This window comes from Struthio camelus, chromosome 14 (assembly GCF_040807025.1).
Source record: "Struthio camelus isolate bStrCam1 chromosome 14, bStrCam1.hap1, whole genome shotgun sequence".
Taxonomy (NCBI): Eukaryota; Metazoa; Chordata; class Aves; order Struthioniformes; family Struthionidae; genus Struthio; species Struthio camelus.
Genome location: NC_090955.1, coordinates 13,921,763 through 13,947,979, shown reverse-complemented (window position 1 = coordinate 13,947,979; position 26,217 = coordinate 13,921,763). Strand labels below are relative to the sequence as shown.

Below are 26,217 nucleotides of genomic sequence, written 5' to 3'. Positions count from 1 at the left end.
TCTATTCTGGCACATGTGCCAGAAAGCCTGCTCATTTTTCAAACTCTAACAGCTGGCCATAATACAAGATATTACTCTTCCCCACAAACCTTGCCTCTCTTATAGCCTTAGAGGAGAATGTAACAGCTACAAGAACATTGCTGCTATTAAATTAGTAGCATCAGTATTCCTTATTTTCAGAATGTTTGGCTACTCCCCCGGATGCTGGATAGGGCAACTAAATTACCAGCAAATTAATACTGTGTATCTTCTCTCTCTTGGGAGCTCAGCTGCCTCCTCCTTTCCTAGGGTAATGCTTATCTCCTGGGACTCTTCTATGGCATAGTTTAAAACATGCCACCCTAAAAATGGAAAAAGGACATCTCTGGTATTGTGGGCACAACTGGGGCATATGCTTCAATTTTCCAACTATATTATTTAAGGTTGTCTGCCTGAATGAAATTCATGCCTGTATATGAGGCGAGGCAAGACTTTCGGAGACTGAATCTTGCATTGTCATGACAAAGTCCAAGGAAGCAGGTTTGCCAACGGAAACCCTACAAAGACCATGCAGCAGGACGATGTAGTGCCATATAGTGCTGCACATTTTAACAACCTCAGTGTGCCCCCATCACATCAGGAGCCTGATCCCTAGGAGCTGACTGGCAGTGGAAAGCACGCGTAGGAAAGGATGGTGTCCTCTCCCCAGTCCCGCACAGGCAGATCCAGATCTCGTCCTCTGCGTGAGGCGAAGACTCTGCTCCATAACACTGCTCTCATTTAGGTTAAGGAAAGAGCTCTTCATCTATATGAAAAATGTAGAAATATTCCAAAATGGAAATCCTTCCTTATCAGATTGACAGAGTTTCACCCTGCAGGATTTCGTCAGAGAAAAGCAATGTTCCCTAGTGCTCTTCACTCTCAAACCTTTCAGCTTGTTCTGCAGCTAGAAACACGGCGATTGTAATGTTGGAGAGAACTACAGGCACCCTGTCATAAAGTCTAAGCAATCCACTTTACTGCACACTAATCTGTTTTACTACTTGTAGTACAGTGACAGAATTGTTTTCTGCAACATAGTCCAAATTAAGAAACTAGGGTATAAGACACATCAAAACTTCTGCAAAATATATTGCCAGAGCCTCAGTTGGTGTAAAATAGCTTCCTAGAGGAATTAAACAAAAACCAAAGGGCAGAAACATTCTCAGCCACCGATCTCCAGCCTTAGCCTGCAAAACTGGCGCTGCTCTGGTGCTACAAGCCAAAGCCCCAGGTGGTCAGTGTAAATCTGCTGTCCAAATCAACAGAGCTGCTCCGGTGGAGGTCTAGGTTAGTTTACGGAAGTATTTTCAGAAAATAAGCTTCATTTGCATTAGGTATGAAACGCAAACAAAAGCTCTGTTACATGGTAAGCAATGCAGCCTAAAAACAAGTCCCCATACCAAAGAACACACCAAGAAAACAAGGGACTGCTTCCTGTAGAGGTTTGCAGACAAAAGCTGCTATGGGCGAGAACATCAGACCCTCCGTGCTCTGCGAAAGCGCTGGGTGGTACAACCACCCCTGAAGGAAGCCAAGGAGCCTGCTGTGCTGTGGTCCTCGCAGGGAACGTCCCCAGCTCCGCTGCACTTGGACGGCAGCTTGTAAGGCGATAAGGTGATTACCACTCACCCTGCTGTGTGTACCGGCAGAGGTAACCACTCCAGGGGGCACCACGTGTGCTGGGATCCAGTGAACATCGCTGCTCGCCTATTTTGACCCGTTTCACAATACCCCCACTCAGCTATACCCATGTCATGTCAACAAAGGCACGGACCAGTTTAACACTTGAGGACTTCTAAGGGCACTAGCTTACCAGAAAAGTCGAACCTCTGCTCAGATCTCAGCTTTTGAGAGCACCTCACAGGGGGAATCCAAATAACAAGAGTGAGCATCCCATTTGGGGTGATTTCTCGCTCCCCTTCCAACACAAGGAAGAGAGGTAGGGCAGGGGGCTGGTGAGAGGATGAAAATCAGATGCCCTAATTGCCAGCAGCTACCCAACGACTCTGTGAAGATCGAAGTCAGAGCCTGAGAAGGTGTCAGAGAAAAACACAGCCCCACCAGCCCCACGCCCCCCAGGCAGTGGGGGGCCTGATGTCTCAGCAGAGGACACGCTCCTTATGCCAGGCTGCAATCCCTACTCAGCATTGCCATGACCAGAGGTGAGATAGCTCTGTCTTACGCTCATTTGGTGAAAGGAAGGAAGAAATGGACAAACTGCAGCAACAACTACCCTGTTTTTTGTTTTTTTGTTTTTTTTTTTTTTAAAGCAACTCTACTAGTTACTTGGGACTATGTTAAAAGCTTGCTTGGGCATTTCTAAAATTTCTTATTTTAAAAAATAGATTAACAAAAACCCCGAGTCAAACTACTTTCTAACTTATCAGCAAAGCAAATCAAGCTTTACCATGATGACATCCTAACAACTCTAAGGGGCACCTTAGCAGAGCAGGACTTTGGCAACGCATAGGAACTGGTGCTCAGATCTTTTAATGAGAACTTCCAAACCACTGAAGTTGTTCATATGTCAAACCCACTCTGGCGTTAAATGCCCAGTCAATCACATACATTAGATGTGTTAAATACACTCTTGGGCACATGTGCTTCAATTGCTTGATGTTCTGCAAACTCCCACCCTGGCCTTGTCTGCAGTCACTAGGCAACTCGGCATTTCAGCAAGCAAAGGGGATCGCCCCAGCGAGAGGGAAGATCAAACAAGCATAAATCTTACTCAAGAATAGAGAAAAGGAGGAGAGGACTATTAAATGGACATAACTCTGAACAATCACAATGTGAGTGGGAAGGTACAAAGGCACGATCATCTGTAATTAAGTCTAACAGCACCCATTTCTATCACCGCCCATATTACAGCATACCAGCGTAAGACAGGGTGAAGTTAAAGCTCCTTGCAAAAAGACAGGAAACACTCAGTTAATTGAGATAAAAGACAATCCACTGCAACATCGCAGGTTCATAGCGCACATTGCTGGCGTGAAGCCTTTGAGAGAAGGAAATGGGTTTGAAAGCCTGCACATGGGAGAAGCTGCACAAGATCAGATCAAGATTTCATCTGCTCCAGAATTACCTTCTCTGCCATGACTTGCACCAGGACACGTAGAGAGACACAGGAGCTCTGTACCTGATGCAATCGTGGGACCTATCCTCCAAGCTGTTTGCTCTAACCCTCAGCTGCTGAAGTCAGAGCTGCGGCATCAGAGTATATACCCTTAGTGTTTCATCCTAATACTGCATGTTTATAGCTTCCACGTACATGACCAGCCTTGCTTTGAAGCCAGCCAAGGTCTGCCAGCACCACATAGCAGTGAGGTCAAGGAAAACCAGCCCACACTGGTCCCCATCTCCAAATCAGTAGCGTCCAGAGAACGTGTAACACTACTGGCCAGCTGCGCAGACAGACATGTTAAGTACGCGCTTTGGTGCCAGCAAAAGCCCTGAGGGGGATGGGGTGCCACCAAAAGGCAGAGCAGAGATCAGCACGACCTGCAGAGACAGAAAGGACTCATGGAGAATGACTTTGATGAGCTTTCTGCTTCATTACCGCTTTACGTGGTTCCCACCACGGCTGCCCGCGCTCTGCATCGCTCCCCAGTGCCGTGCTCCTCGGGACTGAGCTGCTTCACCCACAGTGGTGAACAGCAATCTCTGATCTCCACATTATGCTTTTAGCACACTAAAGTATACTAAAACCCCAGGAAAATTCCTTCCCAACAAGTGACATCTTAATTTTAGTATGAGGTCACAGAATTTACAGCAGCTTCCATATAGTCACGTATTTTTTGCACCAAAAACTAGCCATGCCTCCTTGACGTCTAAATCATGCTGCTTCCTAGATGCTCGTCTGTAAGCAACTGAATACACCAAAGGCATGAACTAGCTGCTTTCCCTTTTTTTCCCTCCCTCCGATTGACTGCTTCTGAGACATTCCCCATCACAGGAGATCAATATTAACACCAGTTAATTCAGATGAAATTTACCCCAGCCCTTGAAAATAGGACTTAAGTAGCATCTAAACGACAAGCAGGCCTTCTGCTAACCTGCACACAGCAGGGCTTTCCTCTCCTGCTGCACCCTAAGTGCTTGCCACTAGCTTATGTTCAGCCTATGTATGGCCTCTCTATTCCTTTACATTGCAAACTGCTTATTTATATTATCAGAACTGAGGCAAAAGTGTTTTTCTGTGCATTTAATAATGAGCTCCAAGGGTCATTTATGCCCCAGTGGTGGGGCTCTGCAGCTCTTCAGGGAGGCCAGGAGGTGCGAGAGCAGTGGGTGGCGGCCCATGATGACACCACCAGCTCACGTGTAGTTTGCCTTTCCAAACAGCTGCTTGAACTTCACCTTTGAAGTACTACGTTTGTGGGTTCACATGGATCTGAACAGTACCCACAGCAAAAAAGGAAGCCTAACTTCTTAAATAAAAACACAAGGCCTTACAGAGCTGCTCTCAGTGGGCCCAAGCCTTTGTAGCAAGTTACGGTAGGGTGGATTACAACAGGCTTCGATTCAAGCATCGCTTCAGCTCCGCATACCTTTAAAGTACACAGCATCTTAACTTTCACTACCAACTGCACTCTCCAGGAAGCATGGCAGTGTATTCTTAAGGAACCAAAAAAAAAAAACCCCTCCTTTTTAAATGCAAGAATATATTTGGAATTGATTGCATAGCCAGGAAAACTATTAATGAAGCTTCCTACAATTAAAGAGCACAGTTCCCGTCTACATCCCTTTTCAGATTTTATCACAGGCAGCCCAATTTTTCATTGCCTGACATGATAGCGGCATCAAAAACGTAAGAAAACAGCTAAGTTATATGCGTTGCTTTGTGAGCGATAAGAATGATTGACTCTTGCTATTTCATTGCTCTGCTTATAACCTGCCACAATAAACAAGCAGCTGCTCCATTTATTGCTCTACTCTGCGCTCACCTTTAGCTGAAAACCAGACCTCGTTATTTTATATCCAGTCAATTCTCTGGGCTTACTCCCGCAGGCCTACAGAGAGCTCATGACCGACTTCCAGCCACGCGGGATAAGGCATCACCGCTCGGAAACACGCCACAGCCAGGCCACGCTGCTACCTCACAGCCATTTCGGTGCAAAGTTACCTACTCACATCAAAACGAGGCAGGAGAAACGCCTTCAAAACAGGTCGTCTCTGCCCCCATCCCACTGCCGCCACCGGCTGCACCAGAGCAGAGATTCTGGATTATCGCTTGTTTTAAGCAACACGTTGCAGCATAGCAGGTGTCGCAGGCTTACTCACCTGCGCCGTACGTCGTGGCCAACATAATCGAGGAGACCCATGCCATCTCACTGTAGGACGTGCCAAAGAAATCCTGGATTTCTTTGAAGAAGATCGCTACGCCCTTGGGAAAGGCGTACGCGAATCCGATAGACACAAAAGCTCCCAACACCACCACCCAGCCCCAGCCGCCATCGGGCAGGCTGGCGGCTCGCTCCGCGTTAGCTGCGGGCGGCATGGCCGGGCCAAGCGAACGCCCCGCACGGCGCTCTTCGGGAAAGCTCTGAAAAACAAAGTCCAAACGCGCGGGGTGAGTCCCGGCGGGGGGCCCCGCGCTGCCCGGTGAGGCTCGGCCGCTTCGCAGCGGAGCTGTCGCAGGAACGCAGGCTCTCCCTGGAGGGGGCTTGCGTTTAACGCGTGCCCGCCCAGCATACGCCGTGTTCCCGCTGCATAAGGCGGGGAAAAAACAGCTAAATCTCTCCGCGCCGTCTGACCTCGCTGCCTGCACCCGGCCCGCTGCCCCCCTCCCGCCCCGCGCGGCGGCACCCACCTGCGCCGCTGAGCACCCACCCGGCACCGCCCCGGCACTGCCCCACGCGGGACGGGAGCGCACGGGCTGGGCCGCCCCCCCACCCCGCTCCGGCAGAAACTCCCCCGGCTTTTCAGCACATTTCCTCCCCAAAGCCCCGCGGGGGCCCAGGAAGTTAATTAAGCCACCCCCAGCTATTATTATTTTTTTTCTAAAAAAGGTCTTTTTGGCACTCCACGCTCCCTCCCCTACCTGCACCCCAGTGGATGGGTGAAGCTGCGTGCCTGCTGGTTACGGTCGCCACTCTGCTACGTATTCTAGCTTTTTTTGTTTGTTTGTTTTAAGTCGCAGAGAAGTCTAACTGAGGAAACTTTAGCACTGTTTGCTTTTGCTAAAAAGTTACAGCGCTCGCACCTTGCTCAACTTTGCCTCCTCCTGGCTTAGGTAACGGCTCCACAGGTTTCTGGAGAAAAACAGCTGCGTGCCCTCCCAGCCCCAATTTTGTGGAAATTCATGGCGATAGCACCAGCCAGCCTCAACACCACATCACCTCCCCACTCAGCCTCCAGGCACTGCGGGGAGGGAGACCTTGCTCTATAACTGTGAAAATGTGAACTGAAACAGGTCGGTGCCTTACCCCAGCTCCCCTGGTTTCCAGTTTTCGGAAGCACCAAGCCACCAGAGAGCAAAGGATCATCTCGGCATAAGATGCTTTTCCTACAAGTAAATTACGCGATGTGCATTGCACAGATGACATGAGGAGAGCTTCCATTGCGCCCTTGACTTTTCTGTATTTTAAAAGGTCGCACCAACTACTCCTTAATTCTCCTGTAAATCCGCATTCAATCTGATTTCAGAAAAGATAACCTAACATTCAGAAAACAAGCCACAGTTTATTCATCCATGCTAGTTAGGGGTGTGGAAACTCATCGTTTTTAGAAACGGCATTTAAACATTACCACCCTTCACTTTTTCATTTCCATCTCCTTATTAAGCCTAACGCCAGACAACTACGCAAAGGTTGGGGGGGGCAGTGGGCTCATCCTCCCACTCCGCCCCAGGGTGGAGGTTTCTGCCTACCGGCACCGTATAGCTAGAGGATGCCCAGACCCCTGCGGCAGCTGGCACAGGCGCGAGCGCAGCCCTCAGCTCACCAGCCGCCCGTAACACACTGCTGCCCGGATCTCGGCTCCGGTCCCATCTCGCCCCTGCCAGGCCCGTGCAAGGCTCTGCCCTCCCCCCAGCCTGGGGAAGGTAAAATTTGCAGTTCCCCAGTGCTGTTGCTTCTCTAACCTCAGTCATTTTAAAACCACAATTTGCTAATCCTTAACACGTGATTTTAACACTGGTGCCAGTTCTGGTTCAGGTACAAACCTGCCTAAATCGCTAATGAAACATGAAGAAGGAAGTCCCCTCCTCCCCATTTCCATCTTCCCTCCAAGGCTCCCAAAACAGAACGCATTCTATGATAGATCCCATTTTTCTACATATGCAATTAAGCAATAAAAGGGGGTGAGGGAATCAGTCTTGCTCAGTAATTGTCCTGGCAGAGATAATCTAGAGCTTTAAAGATCCCTTTACAATGTCTCTGTAAGATGGTGTTTTATTACTACCATGCCTTTCTTCCCATAAAACTAAGTAAACTTAAAACAAACAGAAGACCTTTAATCTCAGGTGTCAGTGTCACAGTATGATGACCTGGAGGATTTTGTCATGGTACAGCCTGGATCGACATTACGAGCTACAGGTATCCTTACAACTCGGTTTTATGACGTAGTACTGCATGCATGAAGAAGCAAGGAAGGGATACCTGGAAGTCTGCCATCCAAAGGAATAATTATTATAGTCCCTCCAATGTGAAAAACCCTGTCTTCAGCCAAAGAAGATGGCCAAGGGGATGGGACCGTTTTCTCCAAATTCCCTAGAGAGGAACGAGGTTTTTTTTGATTAGTGGAATTTCTTTCTTATGAACATGAATCAAATTAGTTTCAGCTGCTGGTTTCTGGGGTCTACCAACACACAGTTACACTCCATTTAAGGTCTAGGACCCACATAGGAGGAGTGGGACCTTATGCAGAGGTGACTGTTTCTGACCATACAGCCAAGGTCAAAGGAGGGCGGCCTGCAGGGGAGGAACCAAGTACTTAGGTCAGATAGACTCTGCCGGAAAATAACATGTACAGCCTGGACTAAGCCACTTTAGCGTTCACTATTACACCTTCAAAGACAGCTTTCGCTCAACACCTCACCACCTTTTTCCACTGAAAGGTCCTATGGAGGACTGCTGTGACAGATTTCACAGTGGGTTTAGTCATTACCACTCCAAGACTCACCTGTACAGAAACCAGCACGAATCACAAGAGGCTGCATTTCCTTAGCTTAACACAAAAAATTGGACCTAGGCACATCCTTAGCACCCATGTGGAGGTTGGGGAGGGCAAATGGAAAGATACTGCAGAGCAGTGGGATGAAGAAGCAGATACAACACTAGCAATGACCTTGGGCTGGAAAACGTGGCCATTTCCTTCTACAGAAATGCCCAAGTCTAACCTAGCATTAAAGAATTTCCTCTGTAGGAAACATTAGTGTGACAACTTCACACGAACTGGTGGTAAACTCGATACTGGAGCAGGAAGCACCACCAAACAGGAAACCAGTTAGAGCAGAAGACGGGGGAGAGTGGTGGGGATAAATGATTTCTCATAACATCTGCAAAGTATTAGTCTGTGCCCTCGTGCTGCTGCTCTGAAGAGATGCTCACAAGCACAACACAACAGTCTGAGGACAGAGAGGGACCATCTGAGGATGAGCGCCGGCAGGTCTCGCAAGGTGCGCGGCAGAAATCCTGGGCCTGCTGGGTCAGGAAGGACTTTTAACAACTTCAGGAGATTCAGGCTCACCCCACAAGAAATGACTTAGGCGAGCGCTCCCCCTCCATTTCGGGAGCGCAGCCCCTCGGGGGTACGAGCTCAGTTTGCTCTTCCACAGACAGCAGACACTTCCTGGAGGGCAGATTTTTTAATTTGTTGGCAAGCAGCAACTGAATTGATTAAAATTGCAAAACACCTTTTCAGACGACTCATTTCCCTATTACAGTTCTTCGTGTAAAGAAGTGACAGCTACTGTTTTCAGAGCTCTTAACTCCAGAGCTGCTGAAAGAGGGTCAAGGGGGCAAAAGGGGAATGAAATAAATCAGAATTTGAAGCCGTTTCTCTCTCTCCCCTGCAAAGTGCCCATTTTCCAAACTTTGCAAAGTGACATGCTCCAATAGATATTTTAAAATACTTTTTTAAAAATCAAATGACCTAACACTTTTCACTTATTGAAGCCCAAGAAACCCAACACTATTCTTTAATATATAAGGTCACAAAAACCAGTAACAGAAAATGACTAAAGCTAGCAACTTGTGCATTTTTCTTTTCCTGAAAAAAAGGAAAACAACTGGACTCCCCTGAGAACGGAAAGCATTTCGTCTTATTCTCAGCGGACCACTTTGGTATTTGGAAAGAACTTGTTCGGAGCCTTTTATGCAAGGCTTCCCTCTCTTTTTTACTACAGCCAAAGGTAGGAGTTAGGCCTCTCTAACCCCAGCAGTGTTTTCCTTCATTGAGTCTTCGAAAGTCAGTTAAAGAATTAAAGACTTTAGAAACTGTTTCCACATTAAAACAAAAAACAAGCCGAAACACCACAGCCGCGCTGCATGAAAATGGCATCAAGTAAACGAGCACCTAAAGAGGCAACTCTTCACTTCGTACCAATGCCCATGATTCATTTCCCTAGCATACCTGTGCTTTTCAAAATCCTACTGTTCTCATTTTCCATTTTCTCATAAAATATGCCAGCAGTGAAATCCAGTCCACAACTGGAGTTAAAAAGGAGTTTCTACACTGATGAATGCGATAAGAAGCACTCGTCTGCAAAACCGAAGGCCTGGCCTCAACGCACCGGGATGCGACTCCATTACTTGCCTCAGCGCCGCCTCTTTTAGGAAGGAGGTTTCCCAGTCCTCTGAAAATAGACACACACCTTTATTTTTCCAATAGCATTAACTTCTTCCAAGCGATCAATCCATAGTAATGTGGGTTATTATTTGGGAAAAGGTTTTAATTCAACAAAATCCTTTGCTCTAGACCCAAAACAAATGCAACCATAAAACGTGAGCCTGAAGAGGCATCAACAGTTCCTCTCAGCGGCAAGAGCAGATTCAGCCTCATCCTCTCCGCGCTGAGACCGAGTTTCCTCACCGCTGAGCGTGACTGCGCTAATACAAAACACGTTCCTTCGCGTTTAGCCACAGGACCGCCAGCGTTTAGGGATTTACCACTAATATTTTCGTGCTAGAGGTTTTAAATAAAGGAAGCCCAACTTTGCAGGGCGGTGTTTCTGCGAGCAGCGGGAAGGGAGGCAGACGGCGGAGCCCGAGCGCGGGCACTGCCTGCGGGAGCCGTGCCCTGCGCGTGACCGGGTGCCGCCTGGCGCGCCGCAGCCCTCTGGAAAGGGCCGACAGGTCAAGCACGGTACATCCACGTCCCTTAACAAACCCCTGGCCGTTTTGGTGAGACCTCTCGTTTCCGCGCGCACCCGGCAGGGAGCGACGCCGCGCGCAGGGCCCAGGGATCCTCCACGCCGCTGATTACCGAAATCAGCGCAGGACGCCGGCGGAGAGGCTCGCTGTTCTGCTTTCCACCAAATAATGTTTTACAAGGGGGTCAAGGAGAGGTCAAAACAGAAAGTTATGAAACGTCAGCCTTGTTTTTTGCTAAGCCCCAGTATTAATAGCAGCGCGGAGGCCAGGCTGGCAAAGGAATTCATGCAGCACAAAGTAACTCGCTCCGGAGGTGACAAAGCTCTGAAATGGCTCCAGCCCCGCGTCCGTGCCGTGAAACCGGCCAGGTGCACGAAGCATCGCTGCTGGAAACTCTGCTTTCCTGTAGATCATAAAATAAACCTAGCAGTGACATCACTTCTTCCGTTTCTCCCAGGAAAGCCAGCAGGATTTTCATCAGTAGCCCAAACAGAAACATTAGTGATGGTAAAGTGACGGCTACAATTAATCTAAATCTTATAACTGCAATGTTTTCACTGGGGAATTAAAGCAAATTATTCCTTTGCTATTGCATCTTACTCTCATTTACATTTTAATCCCAGTAGGACCTTGCTCTGTTATATTTGGAAAATGACTGTATAAAAAGGAAAAAAACAGCATGGTTGAAGTGTTCAAAGATGTGTAGAGAATTTAGCTATTAACTTTACTGGCAGATGTGTGGCGGTACCAAGCCCTGAATGATTAGAAATAAGCACAAATGCAGAGTTTTTCCAAACATCGGTGAATGCAGAGTCTGGTGGCGTTTTGAATTAGGCACACAAACACAGGCAAACAAACAGCTGGGGTAAAAGGTTGTGTTGAAGGTGTAATTACACATTACCCAGAGCAGAGCAAGTCACTCCTTCGTTTGTAAGGCAAGTAAAGGGGACTCTTCACTGAAGGACGCTGTGTGCCGAGGGAAGCCTCCTGGTTCCTGCTCTGTGGTCCTCTAATCCCAGACTCAAGCCTTGTTTTCCTTGCCATGAGGTTTTACCCCAGGATAATGAATGCATACTTTTTTGCTTTCGGTAAACATGTAGTGAAGAAAGACTGTTGTCAAAGTAAAATTAGCGCTATATCCCGTCTTACTGCGGTTTAGCTTGCCTACCTGCTCTTATTCTGAAGTTAAAATGCACAAATAAATGAGGCATCGACTTTTCTTTCCCGTTAAAGACAGAAAGTCCACAAACTGCGGACTGTTTGCACAGATACTCCGTCACACCATTGCCACACTGGGGATCCCCGACACCCCTCACAACCTCGCTGATCTTAACAGGAATACTGATCACATCAAGGCAGCCACATTGTCCACCCCAGAGCACCTTCGGCCACTTTCTGCCAACTCAGAGCCGCTGCAAACTACCTACACCGACCCTTTTTCAAATTAGAGATGTTTTACTGCAGTTAAGCTAAACTGTGACCCTAAGATACTTTGAAACAAAACAGGAAGAAGGCCAATTTTTAACTAAAATAATTGCTTTCGCATGGTCCTATAAACCTCTTCCCTTAACAAAAGTTTGAAAGGATGGCAACCTAGTGGAAAGGCAGCAACCACTTAAATCCTTGGAGCCGTTCCCAAGGTCAGCGTTTGCCCTGCCTCGAGCTACCCCAACACGTATTCCACAGGATGCCCGCTAGGTCTCTTGCGCTGGTTTGCTTACAGCTCTTTAGCTAAATTAACCACGGGCCTGACATGTAGCAACCTCCATCAGCCTACAGCTTGCGAACAGGGGGAAGGTTCCCAGGCAGTGGATGTACACCCTCCCTCAGGATCCAGCCATGCCACAGAGGAGACCGCAGCTCACGTATGGGGGTTGACACTACCCCTCCGCCGAGCACATGGTTATCCTGTGGCTTCCGATGGAAGTGTTCTTATGAGAGTTTCCTTACTCATTTCAGTCAAAAGGAACCAGATTAGCAAAGATTTATAGTTTAGACTGCTATAACTACTCCAAAGCATTGTGACTGAAGGGTCCAAAACCAACCTGCCTCTCCAACAGCTCTACAAGAATCTTCTCCAAGGCATGATGCTAAGCAGCTGTGGCGCAGCTGGATCCAGAAGACCACCTCTGTCTCCAGCTGATCTCCAAGGCTGTCCTGCCACAAAGAAACTTTTGAGTAGCTGGCAATAGGATAGAAAGGGGATCAGCTGCCTCAGGGCTGTCTGAATAAAACTTAACAACAAGATGGAGAGCTTTAGACTGCATAAAACATTCTTGATGTTTGCTAGATGAGAGATTTTACATGTGTGCCATGAAGAGGGATTCCAACTTCAAAACAGCAAAAAGGTGGCCCTACATGGTATTGGTTGAGCCTGAACTGAGCATCAGGCAAGCTCCTAGGCAGGGGGAGGGAAGAAGTCACACCATTCCACTAGTAGCCTCTGGGACACCACTGTTTGCAGATCACAGAACTCCGAGCCCTTACATAACGCAGGTGTCGACCCCAGAAATTAACTTCATCTCATCTGAGTATTCAAAACATTGGAGGGGTAATCATGTAAAGTGGCAGAAAACTATTAGAGAGGCAGTAGGTGCAGTGGAAAAAAATCACACTGGAAATCTTTGTTTTTTAATTCTGACAAAGAAAACTACTCTGACAAGTGATCATAATTCCACAAGGGCTTTTGCTCTTCATGTCAGTTCTCCCAAGACACCTTCCAGAAGGTCTGTAACATCCTGGGAGCTGGAACTGTTGTTTGCTGTGTATACATCCAGCATCTGTGCTCTGCTCCTAGGACAAGGACGCACCGAGCAGAAGCCAGTCGTGGCTGGTACTGCACAGTTCTCCCCACCAGTAATGCTGCTAGACTCTGCAACAAAACAGGGTGGCGAAGCAGGATGAAGCCTGTAGACACTCGGCACTCGACCAGCTACTCTTCCCGTGGATGGAGGAAATCCAGCAAGCTCTTTTATTGCCTTTAAAACTCAGTGAGATGCTGGGATACAGCAGTAACAAGAAGAAATGGAATCAAACATAGGAAGAGATTAACTTGTACATCACATGTGGTCTGGATAGCTGCGAGTAACATCTCTGACTACCTAAAGGCTGATCAGCTCTCTGCGCCCTTAACAGAGTGATGCAATACACAATATTACTGTAGGTAAACGCAGCTGGACTCTTGTGCCTGCATTTTCCTTGTTGCTTTGCCCTTCTGGCTGACCGTTGTCCAGCAGATCAAGCAGGATGTTTTAGTATTAACTTTCAAGGTCTTACACAGATTGATCTTCAAGAGCTTGTTGAACTTTTGACACTGTACATCCATTTTGTCCTGCGAGATCAAAAGGAAGAGACTTTTGGTCCAGGTGTAGTATTTGCGCAAGCTTGCTGCAATCCCAGGTTTGCAGACTGACCTGCCGAGAGCCCCATGAGCACCACAGAAATGACTCCTCTTAAGAGAGGCTTCAAAGAGGCGTTTACTATCTAGGTCATGTTTATAGGGCACTCCATCACTTAACATTCCTGAGACTTTTGTGAAACTGATTGTTTACAGACACAGAATTTGTTTCTAAAATTTTGTTCGGTTCACAGTCTCCTTTCCCAAATATCACATTTGGGGCTGAAATTTTCCAGGCTTCTAGCACTATAGATCAACAGATCAAATTTTACAACTAAAAGATGAAATTCTGGCTCCACTAAAGGTGATGGCAAGGTGTCCAGTGACTTCAGTGCAGCCAAATTTCACCCAGAAACTACATGCAAAGTTTGTTGAGCCATTTTTTCTTTTATTACCCAAGTTCAAAGATACACACTTTTCTAAAAGACTCCTTTATACACAGTTAGCTGTAACATTTCTGAATATTATAAAACTAAAGCTGAGGTCAAAAGGCATAATTCTCACTGAAGCCATGTCACAACCTACATTTTAACATCTCAGCTTACGCCTTTCCATGCATGACTGAGAAATAATCCAGTGGCTCAAACTGGCCAAATCTTCCATTCCAAAATGATTTATAAGAAAAATGGAGAAGGGTAGGAGATGGAGAGGAAAAGAACTGCAATTTCCTCCAGTTGGCTCACAACAAGTCTGACTGGGTGCGAACAGAATAATCTCAGAGAGCGGCCTCGCAGCTCTGCATGAGCAGTCGAGGTTCACACCCCCATGCTTACAGATGTCTCCAGCTCACCTTGACTGCAACCACATTGCTGCACAGAAGAGCTGCTGGGGGAGCTTAGAGACCAAGATGTTCACCACAGTGGTGTGTATGTCCTGCACGTAGGACCATGCACGCCAGCTCAGGGATAGGCCTGAAAGTAGCCCCAGGGGCAAAACCTCGAATGGGATCAGCAATTAGCAGGCATCAGTAGGTCCCAGCCCAGAGCTCTCCCCTCTGATGCTAGGCAAGAACGACAATCCTTCCCTTGCACAAATCCGGGGGCCTGGCCCAAGGGCAGGTAGGATTTGAGGCAACCTGTACTGAGGTTGCTGATAGGGGATGAGATGAGAACGAGAGCCAGTGCTGCTCCTCAGGAGCGACGTGGGATCCTCAGCATATCCTAAACCACTCTGGTGGGCCTTGCTAATATGTTCCACCTCACTCAAATACAACATATAGCTTGACTAGATGCTATAGAATTGCCCTAAATTTATGCTGGGGTAGCTGAAAAGATAATCAAACTAAGTATTCAGTTACTTAAGCACTCCTAGATATTTATTCTCTGAGATGAAACTCCTAAATCTGTTATTACTGCCTTTCTTTCTTATATTACTATTTGCATGCTGCTGCTTTTACATATATGGAGAGGCCAAAACCACTTACCAGAAATGAAAACTAAAAGATGAAAACATGACAGGAAAGTGTTTAGAATTATTATTCATTCATAAGAACAGAGGAAATAATTGATCTTTCTTAATTCTAGAAAAGCATATAATCACTACACAGGGATTCTTCCAAAGATTTTTTTTCCAAGATCTATTTCTTTTGTGGTTCATTTTTTAAACCCAGATGCTACAGTGATTTGAAATCTCAGTGAGGCTAGGAGCAACAGCTACCTCACCACAGGACAGATCCACAAAGACTAAAGGTGTTCTTACAGTAATAAACTTACACGCTTGCGAAAGTGCCAGGAAAGGCAGGGTAACAAAGCTCCTTCTGTCGGTAGTGAATTCTAAGCCCAAAGTTTGAGTAATGGTAAATGCAATGCTGAAAAGGAAAAGTTATCTTGCTTCTGGTAGCCTTGAGAGCATCTCATATTTTCCCACTGAAGCTGACATTCTCACCACAGTGATACCCTCCTATTGTTACATGCCGACACCTGGAAAAGTCAGGCGCTTGCACACTGGGCCATAACTTCTAATGACAGCTCTGTAGCAATACGATTTAATAGAAGTCAGTATTTAAAGGTGGGAAGATCAATGGTGAAAACCAAAAGTTTGATATTGTAATGGCTTCTTCCCCCATCAAGATCACTCACACCAGTTCCCTTGCCATGTTCTCCTCTACATCTTCGTCTGGATGTCGAAGACCCTAGCTCACAGAATACAACAAAAAGCCAGAAATCTCAATCAGCTTGAGACATCTCTAACATTAAGTGCTCAGTGTCAGACATCCAGGTTTCAGAGGGCCCTGAACAGCCTTCCTGAGGAAATCAGCCCTCTAACAGCCACACACACGGCCTGAGTCTCTTTTGAACTTTTGCTCAGACTCCGTTAGCCCTTTTCAGTTCTTCACATGAAACCACAAGAGCCAAACAGCGGTCACAAAATACGTGTTCATTATTTCAAAGTGAAATAGCTGCTCGTTAGAGCTGCCAATTTAACGACTATGGAAATGAACTTTTCTGTTTTATCTGCAGCAGAGGCCATAGCGCCCAAAGAGCCTGCTGAAGCCTCCTCCGAGCTCTGCCAATCAACTCCAGCTAGATCTGAAAAGGCCACTTCTGCAAGCAGGAAAGCAATTCATTCCTCACACCTCTTCAGTCATTTACATCCCTAACTCTGAACATGCCAATTAGCATCAGCCGTGGCAGCAGGTTAGCAACATTGGTATCTGCCCACTGGGAATGGGTTGAGAACATCTGCTGGCTCTTTAGCGGCAGGAGCTTTCATTCTCCCTTGACAAGGGCTGGATTTGAATCAGTAAGCAAAAAGTTGCTTGCTCCTGTGCCAGCTTTCCAAGACACAAAGTCATCTTGGGAATCACATGCTCAATAACACTAGACATAAGCTGTCAGAAGAGTGAAGACGCAGGTTGTCCACAAAGTCACAAGTATTGCTTAGGGCACAGATAGAGCAACTTGTATAGCTGTCCTGAGTGCAAGGTTAGCCTTCTAGAAATTTTCTCCTTTCACCATCTTCCTTGCCAAAGTGGACGACAAAACAATTCCTCTTTCATTGCTGTGTAATACTGTTTCCTAGGGTAGATAAGATGAGCATGCACACCTTCTGTACAGTGTGTATGCCCAACACTTGTAAAGCATGACCCAAGGAAGTCTCTAAACTGCACAGTCCTGGAGGCTAAGGCATTTACAGGAGAAGATCCCTCCATATATGACTTGTTTGTAACACTTTCCATAAGTATGTGTCACTGACCTTTTTTGAGGCAGATTACTGACTTAGATCTGAGTTGATATGGTCTTTGTGTTCTTAAGTGTTAATCCTTTCACATTTCACCTTTGCAACATGAGCTAAAAAGAACTGAGAATCTGCTAAGACCCCAAGCAGTAATCTTTGAGCAGTGGACAAAGCATCAGGAACTTAAAAGCAAGATGGTCTTCTACTAACCATTAACAGCAATACACATACTAGCTACTCAGATCAAAGTTGCAAGCTGATACCTGGCATCAGTGTCTGAGGCAAACATCCTTTTGAGAATAACCAGCCAATGATTTCATTATGAGGACAAGCAATACTTTCCCATGAGGTTTGCACAGTACCTATTTTTGAAGACTAGGTATGAATATTCAGTTAACTTTTTAACTTGAAGAAATCAGTGGACACGTTTGTCCTTTCAGAAAGATTCTGCAGACAGAAAACTAAAACTCAATCCCTTAATAACTGACTTGCTGCAAGATTCTAGCAATAGAATTAGGGAATATTTAAAAACATATTTACACACTTCCTCGAGATTTACATGTATATATACCATGCCTGTCTATCAGTGGGATTTTACATTTCAAGTTTCCAATATCTTCTCTACAATCATGAGTACAAGAAACCCATTCTTGTTTCAAAAAGAAAGCCAAGAAAGGGAATTGTACAAAAGATGTAATATTGAATATGCTGAAAAACTGTCCAAGCCTCTACCCCGGACACAGCAAGACTTCCAATGAGATAATAAGAACTGACATTATATATATTGTCAATGAAATACTTAGCAGTACTGATTTTCTCTAGTGTGCCAATGTATATCATCAGAAAACAAAGCCTAATTTGCAGTTACATCTTTCCAAGAACTTCCTCCCCTCTCCTTTTGGTGTAGAGCTCTATCCTCCTGTGATTTAAAGAAAGATATGGTCTTGCTTCACTTACCTCCTCCATAGGTGGTAGCACACATGATGGAAGTTATCCAAGCAATCTGGCTGTAGGAGATGCTGTAAACAGCCTGGAGCTCTTTGAAGTAGATTGTGAAAGCTTTAGGAAAGGTATATGCAAATCCAACTGAGATGGAAGCTCCAAATACCACTGCCCATCCCCATCCACCATCAGGGGGTACATAACCCAGATCTGAAGGGAGTTGATGAGACATGGTCAATCCAGATTTCAGAGCAAAACCTACTTTCCAACGTCCTGCAAAGCAAAAGATTTGTATGTTTTACAGCACATGAGTATCGTGTGTAGTCAGGCATCATTTTAAAGCATAATAAAGTAATCTAAATGTACAAAGAGTCACTCATTCTTGGAACTTTGGCTTTTTCTGACTGTTAAGGGTTTTACTGTGCAAATCCTACAAAAATATAATCATCCTTGCCTCTCCAATTACCCAGGCCAAACCTTCCACCTGCATTTTAAAATATTTTGAGGTGCCCTCAAGTTACTCCCATGGCTCCTGTATTACAGGAACAGACTTCATTCAGAACTCCAGTTAATATCTACATTTTCTTTTCTCTCACACATTTAGCTTGTAGCTCAGTGTCTTACCTCAGAAGCTGGCTTCTGGATGGTGTTCCTGTAACAGTCACTCAGTCTGTTCCTCTGGAGGAAGGGAGAAGCCAAGGTTCTGCTGTTTTTAGGGCAAAAACTTCATTGTGTATTTTTCAGATGTGGGTGGGAAAAACCTCATGATTTAAGGTTATCCCTGCTTAAAAGAATAATTCCCATTACATAAGCAGCAGGTGACCAGTCCTACAGTGTGTCCAGATCCCCAGTTCTGCACAGAGATGAGGCTCTCTCGGCAGCTCACTTTCAGTGAGCCTACAAGCAAACTGCTAGCAATTTCTTGCAATTTCTGGCTGAAATTTCTTCCTACTTAGGGGCAGCAATTCCACTTGTGCCTGGCTCTTGCCAGGTTAGCAGATTATGTTCAGGAGCAACACAGATCAAAGAGGGCATTCACTCATTTGCATTCTTCCCATACTCTCTGGCCATTAAAATAAAATAAGGGTAAAAAGGAAAAAAAAAACCCTATACACCTCTCAGGAGTTAATGCACAAGCCTCCTCTCAAGGTCAAGACTTTAGATTGGATGGAAGAGGAGTAGTTTCCACAGCCAAGGGTGCTTGGTCAGGGGCAGGCAAGGCACATAGCTTGCAACCATGTCTGTGGATAAAAAGTGGTTATTGCCTTTATCTATTGCAAACTGGGAAGCAATAGAAGTTGATACGGAAGGACATCAGAGCCGATGAGAAGGAGCAGGCCCCATGCATCAGCTGGGCACATTTTGCTGAACCTCAGAGGTTGTAATCAGCTGACTGGGGAGAGAAGGACCTTCATTTGGCAAAGAAAAACCCTCAGGGAAAATACAGTGAAATTTGTGTCTGTTTGAGAGTCTATCACCACTTAAGAGATGCTGTTTGGATTTAAACTGTAAGTAGGAGGACACTACTGGAATAGCCAAGAGCATGCCTACAAACATGCTTCTGAAATCAAGGCATGCTCTTTCTTTCCTGAATTTTTGCTGCTGTTAAGTGCTAACATCAAAATAGGGCCCTTACACTATAGGCCTCAAGCTCCCCACATACCTACAGAGAATTGTACATGGACAACGGTGTGGACCAGAGTATATAGCTCTTCTCCAGCATTTGTAGCATCCTAGGACACCCTCAGACTGAACTGGACATACAGCATTATGATAAGGAGCCAAGAGAGAGTTCAAGAATGACAGAGAAATATATCAAGATCCAGTTCCCAAACTCTCAAACCTCCATAAGAGTTTATTGCCCAATTCTCTCATTAAGATGTTGTTCCAGAGCCTCCCTCTCTCATTGCTGTTAACCTGCTGTCTAACCCAAGTTTATCCGTATCTGTCTCATGGTGGTTTTGTGCTGGTGGTGTTGTACAGGCCAAATAGCCTTCTCTCCTTTCCTGGTGTTATCCCTTGATGGTTTTACTGAGAAAATTGTATCTCTTTTAGCCTTTATTTCACTTAGGTAGAGAAGCTATATTTTTACCTCTTTGTGTAAAGATTCCTGGAACAGAGAACCTACCTTCCCCTAGTAACCCTCATCTATGCTGTCTGTTGTTCTAGGGGCAAGTAAAGGCTATGGAAGGGAACACAGCCCTGAGCAAAGGGGAACATCACACTGTTTGAACAAGAGTTCCAGATCTAGCAGGAAATACGGGGATGAATTAAGAAATACTCTTCATCAGACCTCCGCTAATGACGTGACAGTTTCAGATCCCCTAAAGAAAATTGTTGCTTTTCCTCACTGTAAGCTTTCCTAACTGTCCTTTTGATTAGAGGCTGAGACTGTTCAGCTCCAATTACATCATTTAATGGAATTTACAGTAAGCACATTTCAGTGTTGCAAAGGCATCACTTCTGGTTCTGGAGGTCTGCAGAGGGTGAGAGGTTATGATGCAGAAGAATCACTGCATGCCAGTCCTGTTCTCACTCTCCTCCCTAGCATCCACTATCAGCCACTATAGGCAAGAAGAACTTGTGGTCTGCTCCAGTCTAAATAGCAACCAGGGATTGTGCTCTGCACGTGTGGCTACACGTTGTGCTCATCTGAGGCCCACATAAGGATTCATTACCACTTATAGTGCAGGATCACAGAATCACAGAATCGCTTAGGTTGGAAGGGACCTCTGGAGATCATCTAGTCCAACCTCCCTGCTCAAGCATGGACCTCTAGAGCATATTGCCCAGGATCACATCCAGACGCGTTTTGAAGATCTCCAGGGAAGGAGACTCCACTACCTCTCTGGGCAACCTGTTCCAATGCTCTGTCACCCTCACAGTGAAGAAGCTTTTTCTCAGGTTCAGATGGAACTTCCTGTGGTTCAGTTTCTGCCCATTGCCTCTTGTCCTGTTGCTGGGCACCACAGAGAAGAGGCTGGCCTCATCCTCTTGACACTCCCCCTTCAGATACTTGTACACATTGATGAGATCGCCTCTCAATCTTCTCTTCTCCAGGCTCAACAGGCCCAGCTCTTGCAGTCTTTCTTCCTAGGAGAGGTGCTCCAGCCCTCTAATCATCTTGGTAGCCCTCTGCTGGACTCTCTCCAGGAGTGCCATGTCTCTCTTGTACTGGGGAGCCCAGAACTGGACACAGTACTCCAGGGGAGGCCTCCCAAGGGCTGAGGAGAGGGGCAGGATCACCTCCCTCGACCTGCTGGCAACACTCTGCCTAATGCACCCCAGGAGACCATTGGCCTTCTTGGCCACAAGGGCACACTGCTGGCTCATGCTTAACTTGTTGTCCACCAGCACTCCCAGGTCCTTCTCGGCAGAGCTACTTTCCAGCAGGTCAGCCCCCAGTCTGTACTGGTGCATGGGGTTATTCCTGCCTAGGTGCAGGACCTTGCACTTGCCTTTGTTGAACTTCATGAGGTTCCTCTCCGCCCACCTCTCCAGCCTGTCCAGGTCCTTCTGAATGGCAGCACAGTCTTCTGGTGTGTTAGCCTCTCCCCCCAGCTTAGTATCATCAGCAAACTTGCTGAGGGTGCACTCTGTCCCTTCCTCCAGGTCATTGATGACTATATTGAACAAGACTGGACCCAGGACTGACCCCTGGGGGACACCACTAGCCACAGGCCTCCAACTTGACACTGCACCATTCACCACAACCCTCTGAGCTTGGCCATCCAGTCAGTTCTCAATCCACCTCACTGGAAGATGAGGAAAGGCATGGTGGAAGTCCTTCTTTTCCCTAATCATCCTCAGAATTAAAGCCACTTTATTCTATTGCTTGTGGGAATGTCTACACAGGCAAGTCCAAGCAGACGTGAGTACTGCTTGTGTTTTAAGCTGGCCACATGCCTGCGAGTCTGGGGAAGGAGCAGTGTAGCCACACCAAAGCAGCACCAGTGCTCCAGCTAGCATACCTGTCCGGTTACATGGAAATAGCAATGGCCAAGAGTTGTTGCATTCTTCATGCAGGTACCTCAACGGCAGCCTGACAAACACAGAGATCAGAGCTACTCAGCTGTCTTCTACCAGGAAACAACAACTACAAAAAAAAAAAATCTAAATGCACAGCTATGCAGACCTCTGTCCAAAGCAAATGAGCAGAACCTGATTATAACTGAAGGAAATATTAGACTGTAACGGTGGTAAAAGAAATCCAGTCTTGAAAAACTGATTTCCACCTGGGTAACATCCGGGATTGTGACTTGTTAGATTTTGAGATTTCATCGCTGTATCAAAACAGGACAAACTAAAAGGTCTTAAAAATAACAAAAAAAAGTGTCCTGTTATACCATGAGGGACTTTCTTATGCTGAGTTTCCATTTCAGTAGCAAGGAAGATGGTACTTGCAAAGTGTCTCCTGTTATGACTTTACAGAATCAAATGGTCTGATAAAAACTAATGCAACGCTATGTTTTCATTGGGGGATCCAGAGTAAATGGAACAAGTTATTCTGATGCAGAATCAATTGACCCTCATCATCTAAGTTTTTCCATAGAAGGAATAATTGTGCATTGCCTTTTCATATTATTTTAACTAATTTTGTTACTGTAGGGTGAGATTTTAGAAGGAAATCCATGTTAAAAGAGTAATAGTGGCTGCATTGAAATGACCATCCATTGAAGAGACTTTCAAGAGATTTTACTACTTATCAAGTATGCATTTCATTGCACCGAGTATCTCTTTCATTTATGGTAACTCTACCCAATTTAAGTCTTTCAAATATTGTTTAGACTACCAAACTCCCACAAATATTGACATATCTTAAAGGCTCTGAAGTTAGGCAAAAATAAAATTGATTAATAGGTGAGCATAGTCAGGACACGTTCTCTTATTTAACAACATGCTGGATACTCAGTCTATCAAAATTTAGGATACGAAAAAATGCTCAAAACCCTCAAAGTCAAATCGTTTTCTTAGCAGTCCTTTAAAAAGGACTGAGCGTGAACGTCAGATATATTTTCAAGAATTAACAAGAAAGGTTATTTTTTATTATAGCCAATTCATTCTGCTTGTAAGAGTGTGTGACTACTTGTCCAACACCTTTAAAAGTCTAACGCTATGAATATATTTGTTAATTTAAATTCATTTTCTGTTTAATAGAAGATCTATCATGAGGACATTTGAAAGAGATCAGACTGTGGTATCTGCTTCATTGTCCAGCTTTTATATATCAAGGCTAACTCTTACATAATATAGAAAATGAAAGAGAGGAACTGAACTTAAATGAGTGTATATGAAAAAGCACACCACACATAAGCTGTCTCTTTCTTTCCTAACAGTAAAACAAGGTCTGCAGTGGCTAACCTGGAAGAATAAAACTGACTTCAGGGATTATTTTAACAGGGTTTAGTAGCCTGGGCTGTGAACAGCCAGTAATGTGACATGTTCAGTCTCCCCTCATTTCTTCTGTCACATGCCACGGTTTGTTGGGATGTCAATACCAAGGAGGGTCCAGGGCCAATTCTCTCACAGGGCATTTCCCCTTCCATTACCACCCACAGCCACTCCAGTCATGCTGTGTGTGGAATTTTGTTTGTTAGTTCTTTGAGAATCATCCCATCGCATCCTGTCCTCGAGAGGTTTTTATCTTTGCTGTACCCAGAGTGCAATGAAAGTCCCACTTCTTTCTTTATTCTCCTTCTATTATATAACTGAGGAACATCCTGACTGTTGTGTTTCGTATAGCCGTAGCACAGTCCAACTTGGATTCACCTACAGTCTCTCATTTTATGCCTTGTTCCTTTTCATTAAGTTATACGTTGTTGGAACTTCCCATTCCTCCATCCACCAATCCCTGTGGGCTTCCTGCTGTATTCCTGTTACCTCTTTAGAGATGGTTATATCAAGGCACATCTGGATGTTCTTCAGCCACTACTTTGTCCTTTCACTTAGGAAACTGGCTGAGGGTGCTATCAGCAACTTTAACATAAAGAAAGCCAGGTTTCCAGCACAATCAAGTCCCTTAGGTCTCAATGCAACTGATGTTACCAGCTTGTCTCCTTAATTTATTGAACTTTCTCCTTTTGAAAAAAATGTGTACAATTACAGTCCTCCCTTTCTGTAAAGGAAGCCAGCTTGGGACTAGTCTTAGACTATAACATTATTTTCTACAAACGTTTCTTCTAGGAGAGCACCATGATAAATCAAAACCAAGTATAATGCAGCTTCACCTGTTGATCCAGGGACTCCCTGGTGCCAAATTCCCCTCTACTCAAACAAGCCACCAAGCACCAGACATATAAATTCACTAACCGCCATTCAACACAGCTGCTCTTTCCTCAGCAGGGGTAGGTACCACTCAGACTCCCCTCCTTGCTGCACTCTGCTTGCTGGCTCCTCTGGCAGTGTCCTGCTTGGCTTTTAAAGCCATGTGCTAAACTCTTCCCCCGCCCCAGATTCAGCTGAGATCAAAGGTTGAGATCCGAGGCTGCATCCTCAGATACAAGACCTCTCTTGCACTTGCAACACTCCCCCCCCCCACCCCTCAAATCACATCCAAACATGTCAACAGACAGCAGGATCCCAAATTCGCTGGCCCTTTATGAACAAGGATCCCTCTCACTCACCAGGAACAAGTTCAGGGCAAACTCCCCATTTATTGTGCTCTGAGTGCTGGCCTCTCTCACACCCCTATGGATGTTAATAAATTATTTGTTAGATATCCCTTTTCCTTCTGTCCTCTCTCTCTGTACATATTAACTTATTCTTTCTTCAGTTCATGTTTCTCCAGGCTCTGTTCCCACTCTCTCCTGGGGGAATTCGCGTACAGAGGGCTCCTCTTTTTGCCAGTCCTGCTGTGGCCATTTCAACCTCCTGGCTGAAACCGTCTCACGCAGTAGGTTAGTATGAGATCTCTGGGTCATCTAAATCCTGCGTCAGACTTATTTTGATCACTCAAGACTAAAGAGATTCATAGGCCAGGGCAACACTCAGCAGGGGGTAAATTTCAGCCTGGGGCAGCAGGGGGGAGAAGGGATACTGGCAATAAGTTCAGGAACTTTCTGTAACTGAGTAGTTGAATTGGACCAGCGAGAGAGCAATGTCCACAACAAGAGTACACATTTTGCAGAGGTTTATATAACCCAATTTCAGTAGGAATGTTTCCATAAGACTTACATTGCAAATCCCCATTTGGGGGATTTAAAACATTCCCCTGCCGTGTTTATAATCCAGACACTGCAACAGACTATTTAGGCCCAAGAAATAGAGGGAAAAAAGCTGACGCTACACAGGCCAGTGTAACGTTCTTGTCCAATCTGAGTAGAAAACTCGTTAGAAAGGTAAACAGAGACAGAGAAAAATGATTCACCCAAGATGACTTTGCAAGTCAGCATGCTCTGGAGCCCATGTTTCCTGCTTTGTAGCCACACGCAGTCATCCATGCTACTTCCTACAGCCTCAGCAAAAACATCTTCCCTACAAGGACATAACAAATGCATAAAACCACCCACTAGCTTCTAGTCTGCATTAATAAGAAAGGCTTCTGCTAGCATTGTCACAGCCAGCTCAGATGCTCTTCTCACAGACATGGAACACGTAACACATCTCATTTAAAAGGATTTTCCTAGCATCCAATATTAACAGGATGCTAAAGATCACCAAGGGTCAAAAGGCAACGAGACGAATTCTTGGAAAAAAGTCCATTGAGAGTTATTAAACACAAAGATGCTACCCCTGGTACTGTGGGTTACAAATTGCTAGAGGCTAGGGAATATCAACAATTCGCTCTGTTCTTCTGGCCTTCCCAGATATCCACAGTAACTCACTGCCAGGGAGAGAACACCCCAGGGAGAGGTTAGACGTATCTCTGTCTGATCGATCTATGGTCTGGCTCTTCCTACCTAGTTCCTGGCTTCTACTAGTTATTCTTTTCTTTTACAGTTCTAAAAAGGTTTTTACAACATTCTCCCCCAGAAATATAACAACTGTATCTGATTTTTTTTTGTTTTGGTCTTCTAAAAGGAATAAATCCTTAAACACTGTTAGGAGTGCTATGGGAATTCATTATGGATTGTTCAAGATACATGTGCTTCTCTGTGCTCTCTCCCGCAGGAGGGTATCAGAAGCTGCCTATTCAAGGGACCGCAGTCATACTGGAGCTAGAGTTCACGAGAGTCACTTCTTTCAACACTAAACCTTTAGGAGTAATGTGATTGTAAAAACTTAATGGCATTACAAAAGGTGAAATTCCTTTAGACTTTTAGAATTAAGTGGCTTCTACACTGCTAGTATTTTCTTCCAAAAATATTCTTTCTCCTTTGCTTGCAAAAACTAGCTTTAAAGTTTTCTGGGCTCTGAGCCATTTTC

General features: G+C 45.5%; 1 protein-coding gene across 11 annotated transcripts in view; it reads right to left on the bottom strand.

Annotated features, from left to right (window-relative positions):
* Positions 1–24,309, bottom strand: part of LOC104146584 (monocarboxylate transporter 2) — a 46,708-nt gene extending 22,399 nt beyond the window's left edge. Inside the window, exons 1-3 of one of the 11 annotated variants that reach the window (XM_068907755.1) lie at positions 24,163–24,309; positions 18,478–18,556; positions 17,869–18,126 (exon numbers count right to left, since the gene is read on the bottom strand). In XM_068907755.1, the coding sequence (XP_068763856.1) occupies positions 17,869–18,085 (217 nt within the window). In that variant the 5' untranslated portion in view covers positions 18,086–18,126; positions 18,478–18,556; positions 24,163–24,309. Of the gene's footprint in view, positions 1–5,304; positions 5,837–6,064; positions 6,255–11,238; positions 11,361–17,868; positions 18,127–18,477; positions 18,635–24,162 lie in introns of those variants that run through there. The other 10 variants (XM_068907756.1, XM_068907761.1, XM_068907754.1 and 7 more) reach the window with 10 other exon arrangements.
* Between the last annotated feature and the right edge of the window lie 1,908 nt (positions 24,310–26,217).